Source organism: Zalophus californianus, chromosome 4, assembly GCF_009762305.2.
Source record: "Zalophus californianus isolate mZalCal1 chromosome 4, mZalCal1.pri.v2, whole genome shotgun sequence".
Lineage (NCBI taxonomy): Eukaryota > Metazoa > Chordata > Mammalia > Carnivora > Otariidae > Zalophus > Zalophus californianus.
The window spans coordinates 143,686,765-143,712,912 of NC_045598.1; the positions used below are offsets into that span (position 1 = coordinate 143,686,765).

The window sequence follows — 26,148 nt, forward strand, 5'->3', positions numbered from 1 at the left end:
AGTCAAATTTCTTTCATTTTTTTTGTTATTGCATGGAATCAAGAAGCACTTGGCTTTTCCATTTATGCCCCACATTTCTAGATCTTCTCTATTGCTTCTTGTTTATACTTGAAAACTGTCCAATTTTAGGCACCTGATAATACATTGCAACGAAGAAGTAACATTAAGCAAACAAAACACATTAACTTTCAACTTTCTGGCTCTTTCCAACTACTTTCTGTGAAACAGTGGGTTTCCTAGGTACTTGGTATGCTTTCCAAATTATTGCAGGCAACTAATAGATCAAATGTTTTGCCATTTTTTTTGGTCTGTGATATTATTTTTTTTTTTTACCAACTCTTGTTTCATTGCTAAATCAATGATACATATTTTAGGTTTTGGTTATGATATCATGCTATTTAATAACACTCATGTTTACTACTGCATCTGCAGTACACACTTTTAAATGATGTTAACTAGGAAGCCAGTTTTCTCAAGACTATTTCTTAAGACTATCTACTACATTAGTATTTTTCCAACTTCTTTTTTGCTAAAACCCCCAACAAAAAGCATAATATATATTGTCATCTAGTAAACATGCACACACAATCACATGCATACCAAGTGGCTCAACTGGACATTACATCTAAACCGGGACTATTTCTGGCAAAGCTGCATTTATGTGTATCCCAAATTCCCTTTCTGCTGCTAAACTGATTTTTCACAATAGATTTTTAAAAGTTGCTTGAAAAATACTGAGTATTTAGCAGTGATATGTTAGGTTAGCCTCTTGAGAACTTAGGATCAACATGAATTTTGTATCTTTATTATGTTATTATATATATTAAACAGTGAATTTAATGATTAAAGCAAAAAAATATCATCCATCATATGATGATTGTGTTTTACTTAAAATTACATGTGCATTTTTTCAGTCAAAATATTTATCAAATGTTAAGTTATAGCTTCATTTGATCTAACTTTAATAGTACTTGGAAAGGATTGGGGTACCTGGGTGGCTCAGTCATTAAGCGTCTGCCTTTGGTTCAGGTCATGATCCCAGGGTCCTGGGATGGAGCCCTGCATTCGGCTCCCTGCTCAGCGGGAAGCCTGTTTCTCCCACTCCCACTCCCCCTGCTTATGTTCCCTCTCTCACTGTCTCTCTCTCTGTCAAATAAATAAATAAAAATCTTAGAAAAAAACAGTACTTGGAAAGGATTAAAAGTATACACTGGATAAAAAATCAATTTTTTTTACTATATGAAAGAGGTCTTTATAATTATAATGACAGTAATAAAAGATACATTCTTACAATTGAAGCATGGAGCTTTCTATAAAAAGAAGGTAAAGGCACTATGTAATTTCCTGAAGTTTAAAGTTTCATGGATGTGCATCTTAGTGCTGGAAGGAGAATAAATTCTAAAGTTGATTACCAAGACAAAAATAGAATATCATCATAGGTATCCTTAAGCAAACCTTAAATAAAAAAGAAATGCAAATTTGAAAGCTCAAAAATCAAGAATTTTTTGTTTCTTTGTAGTTAAGCTGTGTTCTCTCAATTTGCAATCTTTTTGATGTTGTTTTAAGGCCCATTTATAGGACATTGCATGAACACAAAACTGTGTGGAAAATGCTGAAAACAATTCCAGATTTGACCTGTCAACTACCTGAGGAGCATCTGAAAACTCTTAGTAAGAGTGTCATTTCCGAAACCTGGGTAAAAGGCAGTACAGGTAACAGACTAATCTAGAGGGAATTTGGCAACATAAAATGTATGTCACTATTTTGAGTTCTCTATGATATTGATATTTTCACTTGATACATTAAAATGTGCTGTTTGGGTGTATTTTGTTTGTAGTTATAAGTACTGAAATGAGTAACATTCCACATTTTAGTATGGATGTTTTAAAGATATACACTAGTGTTTTCTCCACCTTGAGCATGCATCAGAATCACCCAGAACACTTAAATTGCTGTGTTCAATTCTAAAGTTTCTGATTTGGTAGGTGTGGGATGGGACTTAATTGCATTTCCAACAATTTTCCAGATGACACTACTAGAATGGGGACTATACTTTGAAAGCCACTCATTGATATACACATTTAATGTCAATCCAGCATTGGATTTCATAGTTAGGACAGCAAATGGTCATAGCAATTATTTGACTTATCCAGATACTGACCCGGATATTGGGTACAAAACCTCTCCAGACAGGGCGCCTGGGTGGCTCAGTTGGTTAAGCGACTGCCTTCGGCTCGGGTCATGATCCTGGAGTCCCGGGATCGAGTCCCACACCGGGCTTCCTGCTCAGCGGGGAGTCTGCTTTTCCCTCTGACCCTCTTCCCACTCGTGCTTCCTATCTCTCATTCTCTCTCTCTCTCAAATAAATAAATAAAATCTTTAAAAAAAAAAAACCTCTCCAGACAGATTTTAGTTTCCCAATTTTAAATTTCTAGTCCCTTTACCAAGGATACATTGGATACATTAATAGAAGTATTTTATATTGTAATTTTTGAGGGGTATACAAATGTCCACACACAGAGTCACACACACACACCTAACCCGACAGAATTCAACACCGTTTTTTGCATTTGTCAAATACCTATTAGAAAAGCAGAATTAAGTTTATATAATATATTCTTTATTTCAGGGGATATCCCTTATTTATTCATCACAGACACAAATAAAAGTAGATATTATTATTCTCTGCAGTTGAGAACCCTAAGGCATAAAATATCATGCAGAATATTCCTGAATAGAATTGAATTTCAAACACACTTTAACTCATTCTCTGTCTATTATGCTACTGTTTTTATAAAGTGGTTCATCAGGATCATGTCTTAAAAATCTAACTGTAATTTCAGAGAACATGTGTCTATTGAAATATGTCATATATCTATTGACATATTTCAAGACTTTTCCCCCAGTGGTCATCTCTTATAATTAGTTTCGTTTAATCTGACATCAAGCAGTGAAAATTAAATCATAGGAGTTTTGCAAAGGATAAAATGATTTTGAAAGGCAAGAAAGAACATTCAACATTGCTTTGCATTAACTTGAGGATAGTAAGTTTAAAAATTAATTTGTTTTTATCATAAATCCCTGAAATTATATTTATTATGGTAAAAATATGGAAACAACATAGATGACCTTCAATAGAAGATAAATTACAATGTGATACATCTCTTCCATGGAATGAAAGACAGACTACATTATGATACATGTATTCAATGGAATTCTAGGCAGTTGTTAAAAAGAATGAGGTAGATCTCTCTGTATACTGACATGGAAACTTATTAAAATTATTAAAGACAGTAGATAAAAATAGAGCAATTGTGGAGTTATATAAATAATATGGTTATATTTTCACATATTTATGAAAACCTGAAGTTATATTTACATATATATCTGCATATATACATATATAAAAATTCATAGTAAAAAGTACACAGAGGTAGATCAGTAGATCCAGAAAAACAGTAAAAAATATGTATTTTAAAAACTGTTACCTTGGTGGAGGGGAGAATTGAGAGACAGTGAAGAATTAGCTCTTTCTTCTACGTATATTTGTGTTGAATTTTTTACAATAAAGGTATATTCATGGGTTAGAGTATTGTAACTGCATATTTGTTTTTTCAAAAAGGTTTTAAAATTATATTTCGGAAGCAAAAACTTTTTCTGATGGTATCTTGTAACTTGGGTGATTGACTATTAAAATGGGAACTTTCATTCCTTGACAAATGCATATCAACTTTAATTTGATCTTTCATATTAAATACGGTTTTCCAATTTATATTTTAATAGAGCATATTTTCAAACACTTTATTAAAAAATGTAGAAGTCTCTGTCTTTGCATATACCTGTGTCAGAATCATTCTCTTGAGTTTTTAAGACATCTGATTCAGACAGTCCAGATCTGTTTCACTATCAAAGTAGTCAACTCATTAAATATCTGACCTTTGTAAATCTCTTCATTCATCCAACTTAAAAAACAGGTGCAACCAAGTGTTTCTCTCTTTTCTCTACTCATGTGTGTCTTTCACCCCCTCTGCTATTATTTAAAGTATTCCCCCTAGTAGCCCCTCATCACCAGGCTGCTGACTTCAATCTGTGGCTAAGGCTTTGGTTTCTCTCCTACAATTCCACATAGCTCTTTGCACCTTCTGGTCTCTTCTGGCAAGTTCTTTGGAGCTTTGTTATTTAAGGCAGCTTCCTAAACTCCCCATTACTCACTCAGCATCTCACTCAGCTTTCTTAAACAATAAAGTATTAACAGGATAACAGTATTATGATTTTAAGTACTGGCTAACACATATATAATTACTATAAGATTACTTATATTACCATATTATTAGACATATTACTATGTCTAAATATTACCTATATTGCTGTAATAAAAATACTATATAAGCTATATATTGTGTATAATTATCACTCTCTGTATGCTATATAGATATATAGCCCAAAATATGTGTTACTTAATTCAAGTGGTTTCAGGAATTTTCCATCGGATCTCTTATAATATGGCCTGAGCAGCAGGCATTTTTATGATTGGCAACCTAAAGCTCATGAAAGCTAAGAGAATTAACTTACTTCAGAATTCAATTTAGTGGCTAACATGGAATTAGATCCCAGATCAAAATTTTATTACTGTCTACCCTTATATTAACTTTGATAGATTTCCATGAAATAATTACTGTAAGGGATTTTTTTCTTTTATATCTTTATCATCTTTACTGTTTTCTTTTTGAAGTCCATTAAGTCTTATGAGGTTATTTCTTTTTTTTAATTTTATTTTATTATGTTAGTCACCATACATTACATCATTAGTTTTTGATGTAGTGTTCCACGATTCATTGTTTGCGTATAACACCCAGTGCTCCATTCAATACATGCCCTCTTTAATACCCATCACCGGGCTAAAAAAAAAAAATACCCATCACCGGACTAACCCATCCCCCCAACCCCTCCCCTCTAGAACCCTGTTTGTTTCTCAGAGTCCATAGTCTCTCATGGTTTTTCTCTCCCTCCGATTTCCCTCCCTTCATTTTTCCCTTCCTACTATCTTCTTTTTTTTTTTTTAACATATAATGTATTATTTGTTTCAGAGGTACAGGTCTGTGATTCAACACTCTTACACAATTCACAGTGCTCACCATGGCACATACCCTCTCCAGTGTCCATCACCCAGCCACCCCATCCCTCCCACTCCTCACCACTCCAGCAACCCTCAGTTTGTTTCCTGAGATTAAGAATTCCTCTTATCGGTGAGATCATATGATACTTGTCTTTCTCTGATTGACTTATTTCATTTAGCATAATACCCTCTAGTTCTATCCACATCATTGCAAGTGGCAAGATTTCATTTTTTGATGGCTGCATAATATTCCATAGTATATATATATACCACATCTTCTTTATCCATTCATCTGTTGATGGACATCTTGGCTCTTTCCACAGTTTGGCTATTGTGGACATTGCTGCTATAAACATCAGGGTGCATGTACACCTTTGGATCACTACATTTGTATCTTTGGGGTAAATACCCAGTAGTGCAATTGCTGGGTCGTAGGGTAGCTCTATTTTCAACTTTTTGAGGAACCTTCAGACTGTTTTCCAGAGTGGCTGTACCAGCTTGCGTTCCCACCAGCAGTGTAGGAGGGTTCCCCTTTCTTTATGGGGTTATTTCTTTCATTTTATTTCATTTTACTCCCACCTTTTATGAGGTTATATCTCAAAAACACCATAGTTCCTCATTTAAATAAACTCCTGTATTTATTTTTAATGCTGAAAAATATTTTTATGTTACTAAATTTTAACATTTCTTCAGCCTATATAGACTTTCTTTTCTGTTGTGGTTTAAATTTCATGTAACATATAAAAACACAGTAGCCAAGTCTCATAAAAAATTTAATGGGCATCTTTTCCATAAGTAAATTAACCATAATTCAAATAATATACTCTTATAATAGAAAGAGGCAAATATTTAGGCCTATCGTAAAGATTAAGGTTCTCTTAAAAGCAAACCTGCCTTGAAGAACATGCACTGATCCTAAAGTATGGATATACTTTCACTGCAACTAAGGTGGTGTTCCCTGAGATTCATGAAGATTCGTCCTTGAAATCTGGCCAGAAACCTTTTTCAGTCTTTATCTGCATTGTGAGGACCCAGTTCCATTTCTGTCTCTCCCTATCCAAGAGATGGTTGTAAGGCTTTGAGAAAATTAATGCAAACAAAAACATAAACTTTTCAATCACATGGCAATACCAGAAACCCTTGCCATGATATTTATTTCTTTAATGTTGCCATGGAATCTTACTTTCTAAATAGTGAAACTTATAACCAGAAATGATGTTAGAAATATCCAACACCTGATCAGAATGCTTGCTACCCAAGCACAACAAATACCTGCTCTGAGCATTTGATACAGGAGTATTAGTAAGTATGGAAGCTCCATATGCATAACTTTCTCCATTTTTGTTATTGGAATATTTTCAATTAATAAAAAACTACTGGGCTGCCTGGTGGTACAGTGGGTCAAGCTGGCCAGCTCTTAGTTTCAGCTTAGGTTGTGATCTCAGGGTCATGAGATGGATCTCATTGGGATCTGCACTTAGCACAGTCTACGTAAGACTCTTTCCCTCTCTCTCTGCCCCTCTCCTTGCTCGTGTGTGTGCTCTCTCTCTAACATAAGTAAATAAATCTTTAAAAAAAAAACAAAAACAAAAACAACTACTTTTCAGGTTGCTTTATATAATTGTACTACTTCATATCTAGGAATTAATATTTTTTTAAAAACCTACCTGATTTTAATGAGAAAATAATCAGAATATAAATAATATATTTTAGCTTCTCTAGACTAATTCTTGGATTGCCATATCTCAGAAGAGTTGACAGCTTTGTCCAATTATGAGGAGTTATTTTTAAATAAAGCTTTTTATGTACTTTGGTTATATGTGCAAAAAAGGCAATGTGGTATTGTGTAAATGCTTAGGAATGAAAATTACACAGAACTGGTTTCCATTTCCTGCAATAATATAAACATAAATTCATTTAATTAACAACCATGTATTGAGGGTTTGCTAGTGACTCTCACTGGAACTTATTTTCTAGTGTGAGAAAACAGGAAATAAATATCAAATTAAAACATAATATAATTTCAGGAAATATGTTCTATGAAAAAAGAAAGCACAGGAATAGAGAATGGCTAGAAATTTTTTAAATGATGATAATAATAATTACGTATTTTATTTTTTCATTGTTTTATTTTTTTGTATTTGTTTTAATTCCAGTTAGTTAAAATACAGTGTTATATTCAACAATCCCATAGTTGTAATTCAACAATCCCAAACATCCCAAACATCATCACACCGAGTGCATTCCTTAATCCCCATCACCATTTAACCTGTCCTCCCACCTATCTGCCCTCTAGTAACCATCAGTTTGTTCTCTATAGTTAAGAGTCTGTTTTTTGGTTTGCCTCTCTCTCTTTCTTTTTTTTTTCCTTTGCTTGTTTGTTTTGTTTCTTAAATTCTACTGTGAGGGAGATGATGATATTTGTCTTTCTCTGACTGACTTATTTCGGTTAGCATTATACTCTCTAGTTCTATCCATGTTGTTTGAAATGCCAAGATTTCATTCTTTTTTATAGCTGAATAATATTCCATAGTGTGTGTGTATGTGTGTTTGTGTGTGTGTGTAGTGTAATATATATTACACTATATCTTCCTTATCTATTCATCTATCAGTGGACAGTTAAGCTGCTTTCATAGTTTTGCTATTGTAAATAATGCTGCAATTAACATAGGGGTATCCCTTGAATTACTGTTTTTGTAGTTTTGGGGTAAATACTCGGTAGTGCAATTATTGGATAATAGAGTGGTTCTAATTTAATTTTTTGAGGAACATCCATACTGTTTTGCACAGTGGCTGCACCAGTTTGCTTTCCCACCAACACTGCAAGAGAGTTCCTTTTTCTCCACATCCTCACCAACACTTGTTGTTTTTGGTGTTTTATTTTAGTCATTCCAACAGGTATGAGGTGATACCTCATTATTTTTGATTTGCATTTCCCTGATGATGAGTGATGTTGAACATCTTTTCATGTGTCTGTTGCTGTTCTGTATGTCTTCTTTGGAGAAATTGATAAACCTCTAGCCAGACTAACCAAAAGAGAGAAAGAGACAGAGAGAGGACCCAAATAAACAAAATCACTAATGAAAGAGGAGAAAAAACAGTCAGCACCACAGAAATACAAACAATTGTAACAAAATATTATGAAAACCTACATGCCAACAAATTGGACAACCTAGAAATGGATAAATTCCCAGAAACATAATCTACCAAAATTGAAGCTAAGAAGAAATTGAAAATTTGAACCGTCTATTACCAGCAATGAACTTGAATCAGTGATCAAAAACTCCCCCAAAATAAAATTCCAGGACCAGATGGCTCCCCAGGTGCATTCTCCCAAACATTTAAAGAAGAGTTAAAACCTATTTTTCTCAAACTATTCCCAAAAATTAAAGAGTAAGAAAAACTTCCAAATTCATTTTATGAGGCCAATATCACTGTGATACCAAAACCAGATAAAGACACCACAAAAAAAAAAGAGAACTACAGACCAATATCTCTGATGAATATAGATGCAAAAATCCTCAACAAAATATTTGCAAACTGAACTTAATACATTAAAAAATCATTCACCACGATTAAGTGGGATTTATTCCAGGGGTGCAAGCATGGTTCAATATTCACAAAACAATCAATGTGATACATCGCATCAATAACAGAAAGGATAAAAAAAAGCCACTTGACCATTTCAATAGATGCAGAAAAAGCATATAACAAAGTACAATATCCATTTATGATAAAAACTCTCAGCAAAGTAGGTCTAGAGGTAACATACCTCAACATAATAATGAATTATTATTTTATATGAAAAACCCACCTCCAACATCATAATCAATGGTGCAAAACTGAGAGCTTTTCCCGTAAGGTCTGGAATAAGAGAAGGATACCTACTCCCACCACTTTTATTCAACGTATTATTGGAAGTCCTAGCCACAGAAATCAGACAACAACAAGAAATAAAAGACATCCAAATTGGTAAGGAAGAAGTAAAACTCTCACTATTTGCAGGTCACATGATGCTATAAGTAGGAAACTCTAAAGACTCCACCAAAAAACTGCTAGTACTTGAATCACAGATCTGTACCTCTGAAATAAATAATGCAATATATGTTAAGAAGAAAAAAAGAAGATAGCAAGAGGGGAAGAATGAAGGGGAGTAAATCGGAGGGGGAGACGAACCATGAGAGACGATGGACTCTGAAAAACAAACTGAGGGTTCTAGAGGGGAGGGGGGTGGGGGGATGGGTTATCCTGGTGATGGGTATTAAAGAGGGCACGTTCTGCGTGGAACACTGGGTGTTATGCACAAAGAATGAATCATGGAACACTACATCAAAAACTAATGGTGTAATGTGTGGTGATTAACATAACAATAAAAAATTTAAAGAAAAAACCTGCTAGTACTGATAAATGATTTCAGTAAAGTTGCAGGATAGAAAATCAATGTACAGAAATCTATTGCATTCCTACATACTAATAATGAAGCAGCAGGAAGAGAAGTTAAGAATACAATTCGATGTACAATTGCACGAAAAACAATAAAATATCTACAGGTAAACTTAACCAAACTGGTGAAAGACTTATTCTCTGAAAACTATAAAATACTGATGAAAGAAATTGAAGAGGACATAAAAAAATGGAAAGACATTCCATGCTCATGGATTGGAAGAAGAAATATTGTTAAAATGTCTACCCAAAGCAATCTACAAATTTAATGCAATCCCTATCAGTATACCAGCAGCATTTTTCATAGAATAATTATATGTTTTATATAATATTTATTGATCTGGCACTGTAAATAATTTATAAGTACTACCTTGCATAATACTTTCAAAATTCTATGACATTTGTGGTTATAATCCTCATTTTACAAAAGAGGAACTTGAGAGACAGAGATATTAAGTAAGCTGGACAAGGTAATGCAGATAGAGTGGTCAGAAAACGCATGCAAAAGATGCCTCGCTATGTCAACATGCAAGATAAGAACTAAAAAAATAACACTGTTAATTTAATATTTGAAAAGCAGTAAGACTTTTGAAAGTAACTTTTCTTCAGTGTTCTAGGATGACATTTCCTAAAGAGTGTTCATGGAATTAACAGACTAGCAAAAACTGTCAATATCAACTTTTTCAGAACTCTGGAAAAGACCTACAACAATCCAGGTGTGTTTATTCCAGAAAAATGGGGGAATCTTGGTAAGAAGAGTTTTACAACATATTGACTACCCCTCTTCCCATCTCACTATAACAGCTCTGCAGTAACCTGAAAAGCAGCAGACTTGCAGTTATGGTAACTGTAAAAACCAGCAGACTAACAGCCACTGGAGGTGGCAGAATAGGTTTGCTTCCCTCTTAAAAGTTCCATCCAAGTGATTTGACCTGTCTGGTGGCTTCCAGGAATAGGCCCATTCATAGAGCCTGTATATAAAAAACAAACACACAAACAAACAAACAAACACTAATCCCAAAACAAGCAGAGAAGGAAAGAAATAATAAATGTTATAATGGACATAAGTGGAATAAAGAATATAAAAACAATAGAGAAAATCAAAACCGAAACTATGTTCTTTGCAAAGAACAACAAGATAGACAAACATTTATCTAGGTTCATCAAGAGCATTCCAATTACTAAAATCAGCAATGAAAAAGTAAGCGTCATCATTAACCTTTTAAAAATAAAAAAGATTATAAGGGATACATTGAATAACTGTATGCCAAAAAAGTATATACCTTAGATATAATGAACAAATTTCTAGAAAGATACAAACTATCAAAACTGGTTCAAGAAGAAATAGAAATATCTGAATAGATCTATATCAAATAAATATATTTAATTAGTAATTTAAAATATACCCACAAAGAAAAGCCCAGATCCATATGGCTTCATGTTGAAATCCACCAAATATTTAAAGGAGCAATAAACAATCTGGAAATAATATTAAGAAAGCAATTCCATTTACAGTAGCCTCAAAAACATAACCTATTTTGGAAAAGATGACGTGTAAATAAATAGAAAAACCTCCAATATTCATAGATCAAAAGACCTAATATTGTTTAGATGGTAATACTCCTAAATTCTTCTACAGATTTAACACAGTCCCTAGTGAAAATACCAGCTGTCTTTTTGTATGGGTTCGTAAGCTGACGCTAAAATTCTATGGAAATTTAGAGGGCCCTGAAAAGCAACTTTTTAAGAAACAAATGACAAAGTTAGAGGACACACACATCTGATTTTGAAACTTATTACAAACCTACAGTTTCAAGGCAGTATAAACCAGCACAAAGATAGACATAGAGATTAATGGAATAAAATTGAAAGTGCAGAAATAAAGCTTTAATTTCATGGTCAATTGATTTGCAACAAGAGCGTCAAGAAAATTCAATTCCAGAAAAGGTAATTTTTTCAACAAATGGTGCTGGCACTGTATATCCATCCACATGCTAAAGAATGAAGTCAGACCTTTAACTCACACCATATATAATTACTAATCTAAAATGGATCAAAGACCTAAATGTAAGAACAGAACTATAAAACTCTTAAGGGAAAATTTACAAATTAATATTTGTGACCATGGATTAAGTTATGCTTTCTTAAACATGACACAGAAAGCACAAGTGACAAAAAAGAAACGAGATAATTTGGATTTTATAAAAATTTAAAATTTTGAACTTCAATGAGCACAATCAAGAAAGATGAAAATGTAACCCTTGGAATGGGAGAAAGTTTTTGCAAATCATATATCTGATAAGAGACCCATATCCAGATTATGAAGAACTCTTACAGCTCAATAATAAAATGACAATTAGCCAAATTGAAAAATGAGCAAACTATCTGAACAGGTACATTTCAAAAGATGATATACAAATGGCCAATAAGCATATTAAAATGCCCAGTATCATTAGTCATTAGAAGATTGTAAATCAAAACCACAATTATATACCACTCCCTACCCAGTAGGATGATTTAAATATAAAAAATAGACAATCATAAGCGTTGTTTAAGATATAGGTAAGTTGAAACTCTCACACATTTATGATGGGATAGTGAAATAGTGAAGCCACTTTGGAAAATATTTTGGCAGCTCCTCAAATGTTAAACACAAAGTTATCATTTGACCGAGCAATTCTACTCAGATATACCAATAAATGAAAACATACATTCATTCAAAACTTGTACATAAATGTCCATAGTAGATTTATTCACAATAGCCCCAAAATGGAAACAGCCCAAATTTCCATCAAAATATAAATGATTTTTTTAAAAATGTGCTATATCCTCATAATGGAATATTATTTGGCAATACTAGGGAATAAAGTACATGCTACGATCTGGATGAATCTTGAAAACATTATGCTAAATGAAAGAAGCTAGTTACAAAAAATTGCATATTTATAATTTCATTGATATGAAATCTCTTGAATAGGCAAATTCATTTGAGACAACAATTAGTGGTTGCCAGAACTTGGGCGAATGGGGCATGAGGCATGACTGCTGATGAGTATGAGTTCCCTTTGGGGATAATGAAAATATTCTAACATTAGATTATGATGCTGACTGTACATCTCTTTGAATATACTAAAAAAAACCTAATGGACTGTATATTTTAAAAAGAGTGAGTTTCATGGAATTTGAATTTTATCTCAATAAAATTTTAAAACTTGAGGTAAGGGCACCTGGGTGGCTCAGTCCGTTAAGCATAAGACTCTTGGTTTCAGCTCAAGTCATGATCTCAGGGTCATGAGACTGAGCCCTGCATCAGGCTCCATGCTAGCCTGTTTTCTATCTCTATCGATTTACCTATTTCAGAAAATTCATATGAGTAGAACCATACAATCTGTGACCCCTTATGTCTGGCTTCTTTCACGTCACATGTTCTTGTGGTTCATCCACATTGTAGCATGTACTTCATTCTTTCTGTGGCTATAAGATATAAGCTATTTTTTAAAGTACTTTTTTCTTTTTAAAACAATCAGAAACCCCTGGACACCACTAATACCTTAATATGTGCCAGCGTCTGGAGATCCCTGAAATTTGAAGTCAATAAATCTTAATAAATGTTTAACATTAAAAATATAAAGAACAAACAAACAGAAATGAGTTTTCTGAGGAAAAAGACGTGTGAAAATTCAAAGACTCCAAAATGCCAGCATGCATTGAATATTTCCTGTAGGACACTACATAGACGCTAAATGACTTCCGAAACAAGTTGTCCCTGTGTTTTCTTTCCCCACCTCAGGAAGCAGCTCTGTGCAGCATACCTGGGGGAATACTGCCATAGGAGAAAGAAACTTCTTTCTTATTAGCTTTTAAAAAATACCTATATTAGAGTAACAATGTTTCATGATGTGTAAATTCCTTCTACCACCATTAATTATTTGAGAGATAGATCTTAGCTTTGTAGCTTTGTAGGACTATCACTTTCTTGTCTTTGAAGACTGAAATTCAGCTTTACTAGTTTAACTCTAGTGAAGGGTTGAATCAGGGCTTTTGAACCTGAAGCCAACCTTTTGTTTTCTCTTACCCCTTGCTGGCTCTTCAAGCAAAAATAAAATAAAAGTAAAATAAATTAAAATAAAATTCCTTAAGTAATAGAACTCCTGCAGTTCTGCAATATCAAGAAACTGTTTTTTGATGCATATCATCATCAATAAGCCTTCACAAAGGCAGTATGTAACATTGCCTGATACACTTCTTTTATGGATAATCTAGCATGTCTGCTCACATGATGCATCATAGAAAGCAGTCTTCCTTTTATGATCTTTTCTAGTATGAAAACAGTTCTGCATGGTGATGCTGTTATCTACCACCAGAATGTTTTTTGATGTGATATGTCCTTTTCATGGCACTGGCCTGGATTTAATGCTTAATGTAAATTTTTGTCTTTTAAATGTCTATAGAATACACTGTGACATTTTGTAAAAGTGACACTTTTAATAAGATGGTTAAGATGGATTTTTAGTAGTAAAGGAAAATAATACAGAAATGTTTATTTTAAAACTTAAAATAGAACATTGAAAAATGTGATTATAGGGACAATAATGGTATTTAGTTTTCATAAGCCAGAAGTTAGAAAGAACATGTAAAATAATAAAAGTTACTTAAGTGATATATTGGCCCAAACTTTGTATTTTGTAGAGGAAACGGGTCAAATTATCACTCGGTTTTATATCCATAATTTTTCCCATGAAATTTAAAAATTTACTAAAATTTATACATTTAGGATTAGAATGTGGTTTAGCTTAACATTAAGAATCACAGTGAAAATTTCAGAAAAAAATGTTTTGAGTCATAAGTATTCTAATCAAGTTTTAAGCTAGAATATAATTTGGGGTAAAAGATGTTTCATAAAAATTGTTGATATATTTTAAAGTAGAAATTTTTAATCAATTGTATTTAATGCATAGCCAGAGAGCTTTTAAATGTTAATGAATGAAGTAATTTATAATAAATTATTCATTGGAGACAATAGAAATAGTGGCATTAATAGACAGCTCTTCATGTTATTTAATTATTATTAGAAAGAATTGCTTTGGATAAGCCAAAAATTCTAAAGCTCAAATTATGAATTATATAGATTTCTTTCAAGATTAATTAACTTTTATTAACAACCATGAACAAAACTTCACCTTGCTATCCAGGGATATATTTTAAAACCATAAAATATTGGAAAATCTACCTGGAAGTTATATTTCTTAAGAGAAGATATTTTTTAAAACCTTTACTGAAACTTTTTTTCTTTGTTTTAATAGACCAGAAAGCTTTTGATAACTACTTTAAAATGTTCAATTTTATGTAATTTGAGGTCAGGAAAAACACATTCTTTCTGTGTTGTAGGTGCTTCCATTTATTTTTAGAGGTAAAAAATTTCTTAATTTACCACCTGCATACCTCTAGGCATAGATACCATAACACTTTCTTAAGGCATGATTTGGTCTCAGGTTCTTCAGCTTTCCAAGCTATCTTTTCTCTCCTCACCTCACCCAAAAACAGAGCTGACTCTAATGCACTTAGGTTCTTAATCTGAAATATGGCCTAACTTGCAGTGCTTGGACAAAATAGTCACTCAATAAATATTTGACAAATGAATGTATGCATTAATCAATAGTACAGGTAATTTCCAACCAATGCATTCCTGAATACACAGTACTGGTTCAAAATTTGTCTAAGAACACAGTAATTTTTGTTGAATGATAGTCTGAAAATAGATATCATTCATTCATTCTTTCAGGTAAAGTAACTCTTACCTTTGGATTGTATCGGTGAATCCCATGGTTATATACCCAGATGCCATCCTTTTGATCTTCCCATGTAGAAATGATTTTTAAATCCTTAGAAATACCCCATGTGATAACCTGGTACAAGACATTTTAAATAATGTGTTTTGTGAAAAAATTAGTTGTGTTTACAATACATTGTTTTCCTTTTTTGAGAACTCCTGGGAAAAATATATTCAGTGGTATTGAGACTTCCAGTCAAGTCATTTTCAAAAATCTCTTGTAGTTGCTAAATTAAGTAACTGATTATATTAATTTTTTTAAAGTAAAGAAAATGGAGTAAACATTGTCCATTGACCCAGTACTATCTCCTCGCAAATATATAGCATTTTACAGATTTTGTTTTGTAATTTGGTATATTTCTGCCCCCATCTTGTTTTTCTTAACCAATTTTCCCTCATTCTATTTCTTCACTAACTTTTAAAACAATATGGTAGATATGCCTGGGTGGCTCAGTCCATTAAACGTCTGCCTTCGGCTAGGTCATGATCCTAGAGTCCTGGGATCCAGTCCCACATCAGGCTCCTTGCTTAGTGGGGAGGCTTCTTCTCCCTCTGCCTGCTCAGGACCCTGGGATCATGACCTGACCTGAAGGCAGATGCTTAACGGACTGAGTCACGCTGGTGCCCCGGCCTTGGTCTTAATATGCATGTTATGGATATGAACAAACAATTTGAAATATGGAATTTTCTTAGTGTTTTTTTTTGTAAGAAGAACTAAGTAAAAATATCAAATAATAAGTTTTAAGGTTATTAAAAACAATCACTAAAAATATGTGAAATTATAAATTCTCCCTTATGAAATCTCTACAAATATTTGACAGGAAGTGTCAGTACTAATACTATTCCAATGGAAGGTTAGTGTCCCAAATAAAAAGAAATAAATTTCTTTCATCTCTTCCACTTAGCTCTAGATTTATTTATTTGAGTTTTTTAAAAACTCTTAAAATAAATATCCACTGTTATTTGTGGATTATCTTCCACAGGTTATAGTTGTATTCAAAAAAATGTTATGAGACATAGGCTTCAAATAACTTCTCCTGGTAGAAAGAAAAATTGCCCCAAAGAGCAAAATCGTATCTCCAAAGATACCTTAATATAATAAAAGTTGTGAAAAGGTTATTCATTGCTCTTGTTATGTTATCTCTGGGACCATTTAGATCTTATAAAGAGGATTCCATGAATTAAACCACCTGGCTCAAAAGTCACATAACTTTCTGGTATTTTCCTAAGTTCCCACCTAATGGACAGAGAAGAAAATAGGCCATCCACGAATTTTATCTTATTTCTCAATAGACAGAATTCTAAGGAAAAAAATGAGTTGTTCCCCAAATGTTTTATAAGATTCTTTGGAGAGAAATACAATAAGGATCATTAATTCAATTTTCATTCATTTGAGTATTTGCTAAATGCCTAAAGTAATCCAGGCAATATGCTCTGGGCTGGAGGGACTGAAAGCAGAGTTAGAGATCTTTCTCCGAGAGGTTAGAATCTGTTGGCAGACACTGAAAATGCAGAGTGATGACAGAAATTCTGTGAAAAAAAGATCACAGAGGAGGGGCATTAATAAGGATGGTTGGGAGCAAGGCAGAGGTCAGCAAAGGCTTCCCTGGTCAATAGATAACACTTAAACTCAATTTTATAGGCCAAGTAAGAATTATCCAGGTGACAATATGACTTTATTCATCCAATTATAGTTCTTTGAAGCATTTAAATCCTTTTAAAATGGTTGATTTTAGCTGAACCAGAGAGCAGGAGACTCTTATCTAGGAATTCGCAAACAATGTTTGCTTTAATCAAAATCAAACTTTGTATTTGTCCTTTAACCTTTTGAAAACTCAGGACCAAAATGAATAAACTTTCCCTTATTAGTATTCTCAATTCCTTTTGAATGCCTTTTGTTCAGCTAATTCAAGTGTGGTTAAAAGATATTTTAAGACATGAGGTCTGTCCTGCACTGGGAAATTTCTTCAAGTCCTTATGAATACATCTGGTTTTTGTTGTTGTTGTTTGCCTTTTCATGTCATGGAGGTTGGTTAGATAAATATTATGACTTATTCTTAACCAACTTGATTTTACTGAATTCTTCTACTTTTGCAAGGTCTGGGAATTAAGATTTAATGCCATTTTGATCTGTATTGTTTTAATTCTTAAAGTCAAAATTTTCTTAGATGCTTGGAGTACTTTTTTTCTAAAAAGTTATATAACATAATTTTGTGTATTTTGAGAATTTGAATAAGGAGCCAATGTCATAGGTTCCTTCTCATTGCTTTGGAATTTCAAAAGCTTATATTTATCTTACATTGTTAGTAAATATATTTTTGTCACAATTCATAAGTTTAACACCACTTTGTGATTTTTAAGTAATATATCAATTGTTATTTGAAAGCTTAATTCTATTGCATTTTTTTCTTTAGACCTTTTTTAATTGTGTGTATATCATTTATCTATATGAGGACCAGTTTCAGATTTTACATGAATTCTGAGAATTTTCTGTTAATTATTCTGTTATATTTTCAGTTATCTTTTAAAAGATTTTATTTATTTATTTGACAGAGAGAGAAAGTGGGAAGGAGGGCAAGCGCAAGCAGAGGGAGTGGCAGGCAGAAGGAGAAGCAGGTTCCCTGCTGAACAAGGAGCCCAGTGTGGGACTTGATTCCAGGGTCCTGGGATCATGACCTGAGCCAAAGGCAGACGCTTAACCAACTGAACCACCCAGGCAACCCAAATACAGTCATTGTCTTTATATATAATGGAGTTAGCAGCTTCCAGAATAGCTTAATTTGACTTATTTTTTATAAGTTATAATTTGAGGGTTGATAAAATATTTTCTGACCAAAATATTTTCCATGAATCTCAAATTCTACTCTCCCATTAATTAGTTTAACTCCTTAAGGGCCTCCTTAATATCACAGAAATTGTTTGAATGTAAATGTGAAGATTAATGCATTGTAAATAGAGGTTATTTAGTCAAATTCACTGTCACCAGGCCAAACCCTGAAGGAAAAGGAACGTTTTCTTCAGAGCACCAGAAGAATCATGTCCATCAGTAAGGCAAACATATATTATGGTTAGAGTTAAGTGAAATTACAACAGTATTCACAGAAATTGTGTTCAGTTGTGAATAATAGAGAACTAAAGGACACTAGTTTACAAGAATTTCAGGATTTATTTATGTTACATAATGAGAAGTCACAAGATAGATTTAAAGGTGTCAGGGTGAATTTCCTGAGGTTCTCCTTGCCATTTCCTTTTAGTTGCAAGATGCTTCTCCAGTTCCAACATCACATCTTTGTTCTAGGTGTCCAAGAAGGAGTGACATGCATATTTGGAGAGCAAAAATTCTCCCAATGTTTTGTTAATCAGAATCATGTCACAGGGCCACACATGTAAGAGTATTGGCAAAATATAATTTTTAAACTGGCACAGGCAACACACAATAAAATTGTGGTTTTGTAAGTAAAGGAAAAGACTATTCGTATTGGGTAAGCAACTAGCAGCCCTTGGAATAAAATTATTTCACACAATGTACCTCTTTCTACAATTTTTATTCTATGCTAAGAAATGCCAGTTAAATCTATACAAAACCAGAATACAAATGTATTTATCAGAATACACCTTTCACCCAACTGCTTTTTTCGCCTATGTAATTGATCTAAATCATTACTACTCTTACAAACTTTTATTATCTTTTACCTTTACAATGTGCTTTCTACAATGTAGTTCTCGTACAGCTCACCTGATAGCTATTTAAAAGCAATGTTTCTACAGTGCTTTCACCACATAGATTAGATGTTTAGTAAGAAGTGATATTGTGCTATCCAGAAAGGAATCTATTTTAAGCTCAGACATTCAAGCAAACACAACTTTTGCTTTAAAGAAGACTGAAAAATCACTATCCTGTAGTCACTGTGTACAGATGATTACCAAGAAAACCCCACTAATACAGCACTCATTTAGAAAAAAGCAAAGAAGGCAAGCAGCTGTCATCTCTTAGGCATAAAAAACAAAAACAAAAACAAAAACCTACAATCGTTCCCAAAAATCAATGTGTAAAGTTTCTATTTATAGCAAGATAATAAGCAAAATTTAAGAAAAGTTCTTCTCACAGCACCTAAATAATTTTCTCCAATCCTATAAAGTAATATAAACAATTGGAAAATGACATCATCCAGTTCCCATGTCCTGCTTGGTTAAAAGATCAGGCTTCAGAAGAACTAGGACATTTAAGTTGCATTCAAAATGCTCACAACTGAATAAACCAACCAGATCTACAGAAACATAGCTAAACTTTAGGATTTGGAATGAGACAACAGATTGTGGAGAGTTACAATGTGGAGAAGGAGAAATACTGGAAAAAACTCTTCTTCCTAATAATGATCTCTCTTTCTAAACCAGCTTCTATGAGCAATCATCATCATATCCAGAGGAAAGACAAATAAAAATTAATAATATATATAGTTACTTATATAAAATAAGCAAAATCGCATTTTTGAGGGGGAGGTAACATTTCAAAAAAGTTCAAGGAGTTTTCTGATTCTGTTTTTCTTAAAATATCTTAAATCTATTAATTGTAATATATTACCATGGTTCTTTTTCTAGAATCTATCAGTTCCATAAGGATTGATTAATATAATTGTCAGAAAAGAATTCTCTGAATGTGGAGACATGTTTTTGCTATTCTTTTTATTTGAGTAAATTATTTGTGAATGCTTAAGTGCTTCCTTAGAGTTCTCACTGCATAAACTAAAAGAAATCTAAAAGCAAAGCAAGTGTAACATGTGTTGTGGTCATGTCTATATCAAAGAGCCTGGGAAATAAAGTCAACAGTATAGCTTTTTTTGGTTTTGTTTTGTTTCAGTGGTTGGAAATGATGGATTTTATATAATACTGAAAGGCTCAGCTCGACCTCAAACAAAGGTACACGGAAATATGATTGAAGAAAATGAGTCAACAGCCTCTTTCATACCTCAGAGTTTTCAAGAATTTGTCAGTGAAGACTTCAAAAACTTTATATTTGCTGAGATGCACACACCTGCACGTGACGCAACAGTAAGAAATGAATCTTTGCTTTTTCCATAAGCAACAAAGTATCATTGTTATAAAATTTGATCTCTTCCAGATATTTAAACCCAAGTATCTTCAGTGAGTTCTTAAGTATTAAAGATAACATATCTTTTAAAAATGAAAATTATACTATTAATATTGAATTTCAAATTTGTTTAAGAAATTTTAATGAGGGATGCCTTCAACAACATACCACCCACTGGCAGGGATTATATAGTATATTTGATAACTAGGACAAAGCCAACGTGGTTGGATCACTGAATGAGGGAGAAGGGTAGTTTGAGATAAGGGAGAGGGAACAGGTGATTTGAGGCGAGGGAGAGAGAGGACAGATCATGAAAGCTCTTTTTAACAAGTTAAGAATGCATGCCTAAGGGCGCCTGGGCGGCTCAGTTGGTTGAGAGACTGCCTTCAGCTCAGGTCATGATCCCAGAGTCCCGGGATCGAGTCCCGCATCGGGCTCCCTGTTCAGCGGGGACTCTGCTTCTCCCTCTGACGCTCCCCCCCCCTCATGTGCTCTCTCTCTCATTCTCTCTCCCTCAAATAAATTAATAAAATCTTAAAAAAAAGAATGCATGCTTAAATAAAATAAAATTTTAAAAATTAAAAAAAAAAAAAACGAATGCTTATCCTGTTTATCTCAAGAGCAATGCTAAGGTGATCAAGGGGTTGATTCCATTACAGTTGGAAGGTTTTACCTGAAGAAAATCCTTGGCTTGTATTTATTATTTTGACACTATCAGCTGGTCAAAAAATTAAAGTTCAGTATCTTTCTGGATCTCTGAATACTCTCTATGGGGATCAAATGTGGTTTGACTAGAATTGTGGCTAAAAGAAAACCAGTTTTAGATTTAGGGTGGTCAAGATGTTCAGAGTAGAAAGAGCCAATGAAACCAATTAAAGCCAAATTATTTGTCACTATGGATTGAAGTCAGAAAAACTTACAACATTCTCAGGTTCAAAAAGAATGAGGATGGATAAAACTAAGAAAGAAGGACAAAGATAAAAAATAAGACCTGAATATAAAAGTATATTGTTGATCACACATGAATAATGTTTCTGATCTTTCTTCATAGAGATGAAAAAGAATACATTTGCCACTCAATGGTCACGTACAATGTACCTGATGGGATTTCACTATGCTTTAGAAAAAAATACCACACCTGGCACGGCAGGTATAATTAGAGCTACTTCTTGGTCCACGTTGTAGTAGTCAACTCCAATCTTTCAGGATCTATTTGTTTGTTTGTTTGATGAGGGCAAGAGTCATGAATTAAAATGGGGATGTGATGGGACCACCACCTCTGAATTCTGCAGTAGGTCTATGAAGGTAGCACTTATCTGCCATTCTGCCTGAGATATAGTATTTTTTTCTCCAGTTTTGTTGAGGAGTAATTGAAAAATAAAAATTGTATATATTTAAGGTGTATATCGCAAATGTAAGTAAAGTGAAATCATCACCACAATCAAGCTAATTACCATATTCATCATTGCACATAGTTACAATCTTTTTGTGGTGAGACCACTTAATACCTACCCTCTAGGCAAATTTCAAGTATACAGTACACTATTGTTGACTTTAGTCACCATGCTGTACATTAGATCTATAGGATTTACTCATCTTGCATAACTGAAATTTTGAGCAATAGCTCTTCATTTCCTCTACCCCCCAGCCCCTGGTAACTAACATTTTACTCTCTGCTCCTATGAGTTTGACTATTTTAGATTACACATATAAGTGAAATCCTACAAAATTTGTCTTTCTATGTCTGGCTTATTTCACTTAACATACTGTCCTTCAGGTTCATCCATGTTATAGCAATTGACATTTTCTTTATCCATTCATCCATAGCTAGACCATTAAATTATTTCCAGATCTTGACTATTGTGACTAATGCTGCAATGAACATGGGAATGCCGATATTTCTTGGAGATGGCTTCATTTTTTTTAGTTGTCTACATAGAAGTGAGATTGCTGGATTGTATGGTAGTTCTATTTTTAAGTTTTTTGGGGAAACTCTATACTGTGTTCAATAATGGTTGTACTAATTTACATTTGTACAGTGTTCAATTGTGCTCTTTCCTCCACATCTTTGTCAATACTTACCTTTTGTCTTTTTGATGGTAACCATTCTAAGAGGTGTAAAATAATAACTCATTGTGGTTTTGATTTGCATTTTCCCGATAATTAGTGATGTTGAGCACTTTTTCATATACCTTGGTCATTTATATGTCTTCTTTTGAAAGAGAGATGATTATTTAGGTTCTTTTCTCATTTTTTAATTGAGTTCTTTTTTCTTTCCTATTGAGTTGTGTTTCTTATATATTTTGGATATATACTAACCTCATCCAGATAAATGGTTTGCGAATACTTTCTCCTATTCTGTAGGTTTCCTTTCACTACATCAAGTGTTTCTTTTGCTCTGCAGAAGCTTTTTAGTTTGATGCAGTTTCACTTGTCTATTTTTGCTTTTGTTCCCTGTGCTTTTGGTGTCATATCCAAAAAATCATTGCCTAGAACAATGTCAAGAAGATTTCTGTTTTCTTCTAAGAGTTTTATGGTTTCAGGTCTTATCTTTAAATCTTTAAACCATTTTGAGATGGTTTTTGTATATGATGTGAGATAAGAGTCCACGTTTATTGCTCTGCATATGGATATCTAGTTTTCCTAACATCAGTTTCCTTTACTCAGTATGTTTCTTGGTACTCTTGTGGAAGATCAGTAACCATAACTGTATGGATTTATTCTGGGCTCTCTATTCTGTTCCACTGGTCTACATGTCTGCATTTATGCTAATAGCATACTGTTTTGATTATCATAGCTTTATAATATAATTTGAAATCAAGGAGTGTAATGCCTTTGTTCTTTGAGTTTGGTTTTTTAAAATTTCACATAATAACGATGTCATACAGTTTTTGTCTTTGACTTATCTCACTTAGCATTATGTCCTCAGGGTCCATCCATGTCACAAATGACAGTATTTTCTTCTTTCTCATGGCTGAATATTCTATTGTATATATAACATGTCTTCTTTTCTATTCATCCATTGGCAGATAAAGATTGTTTCCATATTTTGGGTATTGTGAATAATGCTATAATAAACATGGAAGTGCAGATATCTCTTCAATATCTTGTTTTCATTTCTTTGGGGTATATACCAAGAAGTGGAATTACTGAATTATATGGTAGTTCTATTTTTAACTGTTTTGATGAAATTTCATACTGCTTTCCATATTGACTGAACCGATTTATATTACCACCAACTTTGTATAAGGACTTATTTTTCTCCATATCCTCACTAACACATGTTATCTCTTGTCTTCTTGAGGATAACCATCCTGTTAGAATGTGTGAAGTGATTTCCCATTGTGGTTTTGATTTGCATTTCCCTGGTGATTAGGTATGTTGAGCGTCTTTTGTGTACTTATTGGGTCATTCAATAGTCTTTGGAAAAACATCTGTTTTGTTCTTCTGCCCATTTTTAAATAAGATTGTGTTTTATTGTTGTTGTTATTGAATTGTAGGAGTTCCTTACATATTTTGGATATTAACCCCTTATCTAATATATGGTTTACAAATATTTCCTCTCATTATACGTCTTGTCTTTCATTTTGTTGATTGTTTCTTTTGCTGTTCAGAAGCTTTTCAGTTTTGATATAGTCCCACTTGTTGATTTTCACTTTTGTTGCATTCACTTTTGGTATTGTATCCAAGAAAATAATTGTCAAGATCAATGTCAAGAAGCTTCTTCCCTATGTTTTCTTCTAGGAGTTTTAAGGTATCAGATCTTATCTTTAAGTCTTTAATTTATTTCAAGTTAATTTTTGTGAATGATATAAGATAAGGGTCCAGTTTCATTTTTTTGCATGTGTTTATTCAGTTTTCCCAGGCCTACTTGTTGAAAAGACTACGGTTTCCCCCACTGAACGTGTAGGATTTATCAAAATATATCAATTTTATCTTTTTTTAAAAAAAAAACTTAGTTTTATTGATTTTTAAATTGTTTTTCTATCCTCTATTTGGTTTATTTCTGCTCTAATCTTCATTATTTTCTTCCTTCTGCTAATTTTGGGCTCAGTTTGTTCTTCTTTTTCTAGTTCCTTAAGGTATAAGTTAATTTGAAATCATTTTTAATATAAGCATTTATCACTACAAATATTCCTTTTAAGACTGCTTTTGTTACAGCCCATAATTTGGTATGTGATGCTTTTTTTTTTTGTCTTGAGATTTTTTTTTTTAATTGCCTTTTGATTTCTTCTTTGACCCAATGGTTGGTGAAATATGTTGTTTAGTTTCTACATATTTGTGAATTTTCCCTTTTCCTTATAGTTATTGATTTCTAGTTGCATTTCATTGTTGTTGAAAAACATACTTGGGATGATTTTGATATTAAATTTAATAAGATGTTTTTGTGACCTAACATGTGATCTATCGTGAAGAATATTCCTTTTGCGTTTGAGAAGACTATACTGCTCTTGGGTGAAAAGCTCCATATATGTCTGTTAGGTCCCTTTGGTCTATAATGTTGTTCAAGTCAGCTCTTTCTTTGTTGATTTTCTATGTGGATGCTCTATCCACTTTTGAATATGTGCTATTGAAGTCTATTATTGTGTCCTTAAATCTAAAGTAAGTCTCTCATAGTATATTACCGGTTCTTGTATTATTTTGATCTCTTCAGCCACTCTATGTTTTTTTATTGGGGAGTTTGATCCATTTACATTTAAAGTGATTAACGATAGGTGAGGATTTACAATTGTCATTTTGTTAATTGTTTTCTTTCTGTTTGGTAGTTGTTTACTTTTGTCATTCTTTGTTATCTGAAGATATTTTCATAGTGATTTGCTTTGATTCTTTTTATCTTTTGCATATCACTAAATATCTTGTAATTACATTTCTTAAGTTGATAATGACTTAACTTCAATCACATAGAAAATCTCTACACTTTCAGCCCCTCACTTTGTGTACTTGTAGTCAGAGTTCTTATATTGTGTATCCCTTAACAATTTCTTTGTGGTTATAGTTATTCTTAATATTTTTGTTTTTTAATTTTTATTTTAGGGCTTGAAGAAATTTATATACCACCATTACCATGTTGCCTTATTCTATATTTGACTGTATATTTACCTTTACCAGTGAGACTTATGCTTTCATGTGCTTTCACATTGCTGTTTAGCATGCTTTTATTTCAATTTGAAGAGATCCCTTTAGCAGTTCTTCTAAGGCATGTCTAGTGGCGATGAACTTCCTCAGTTTTTATTGTCTGAGAAAGCCTTTCATTTTTTAAATGATAGTTCTGATGAATATTGTCATTAGCAGTTTTCTTTTTTTCAGTACCTCAAATATATCCTTCCACTCTCTCCTCGCCTGCAAGATTTCTACTGAGAAATCCACTGATAATCTTTAGTGTGATAAATTGCTTTTCTCTTGCTTTTTTCAAAACGTCTTTGTCTTTGACTTGAAAATTTAATCATAATATGTATTTATGTAGACCTCTTTATATTCAACCTCCTTGGGTTCTTTGGGCTTCTCAGATCTTGATGTCTTCCTTCTCCATGCTTGGGAAGTTTCTGATCATTATTTGTTTAAGTGGGCTTTCTGTACCCTCCTCAGATTAGGGTGTGTGCTTAATGGTGGTTCTGTGCCCAAGGTGTCCATGTGCCAGTACTCGGGGAGCTATGGTGGTTATGGCTCCAG

At 33.1% G+C, this 26,148-nt stretch overlaps 1 protein-coding gene across 3 annotated transcripts in view; it reads left to right on the forward strand.

The window, feature by feature from the left end:
* Positions 1 to 26,148, forward strand: part of CNBD1 (cyclic nucleotide binding domain containing 1) — a 433,866-nt gene that overhangs the window by 216,673 nt on the left and 191,045 nt on the right. For all 3 annotated transcript variants that reach the window (XM_027571402.1, XM_027571412.1, XM_027571422.1), the window contains 2 exons: positions 1,567 to 1,712; positions 20,248 to 20,438. In XM_027571402.1, coding sequence (XP_027427203.1) covers positions 1,567 to 1,712; positions 20,248 to 20,438 — 337 coding nt within the window. The remainder of the gene's footprint in view (positions 1 to 1,566; positions 1,713 to 20,247; positions 20,439 to 26,148) is intronic.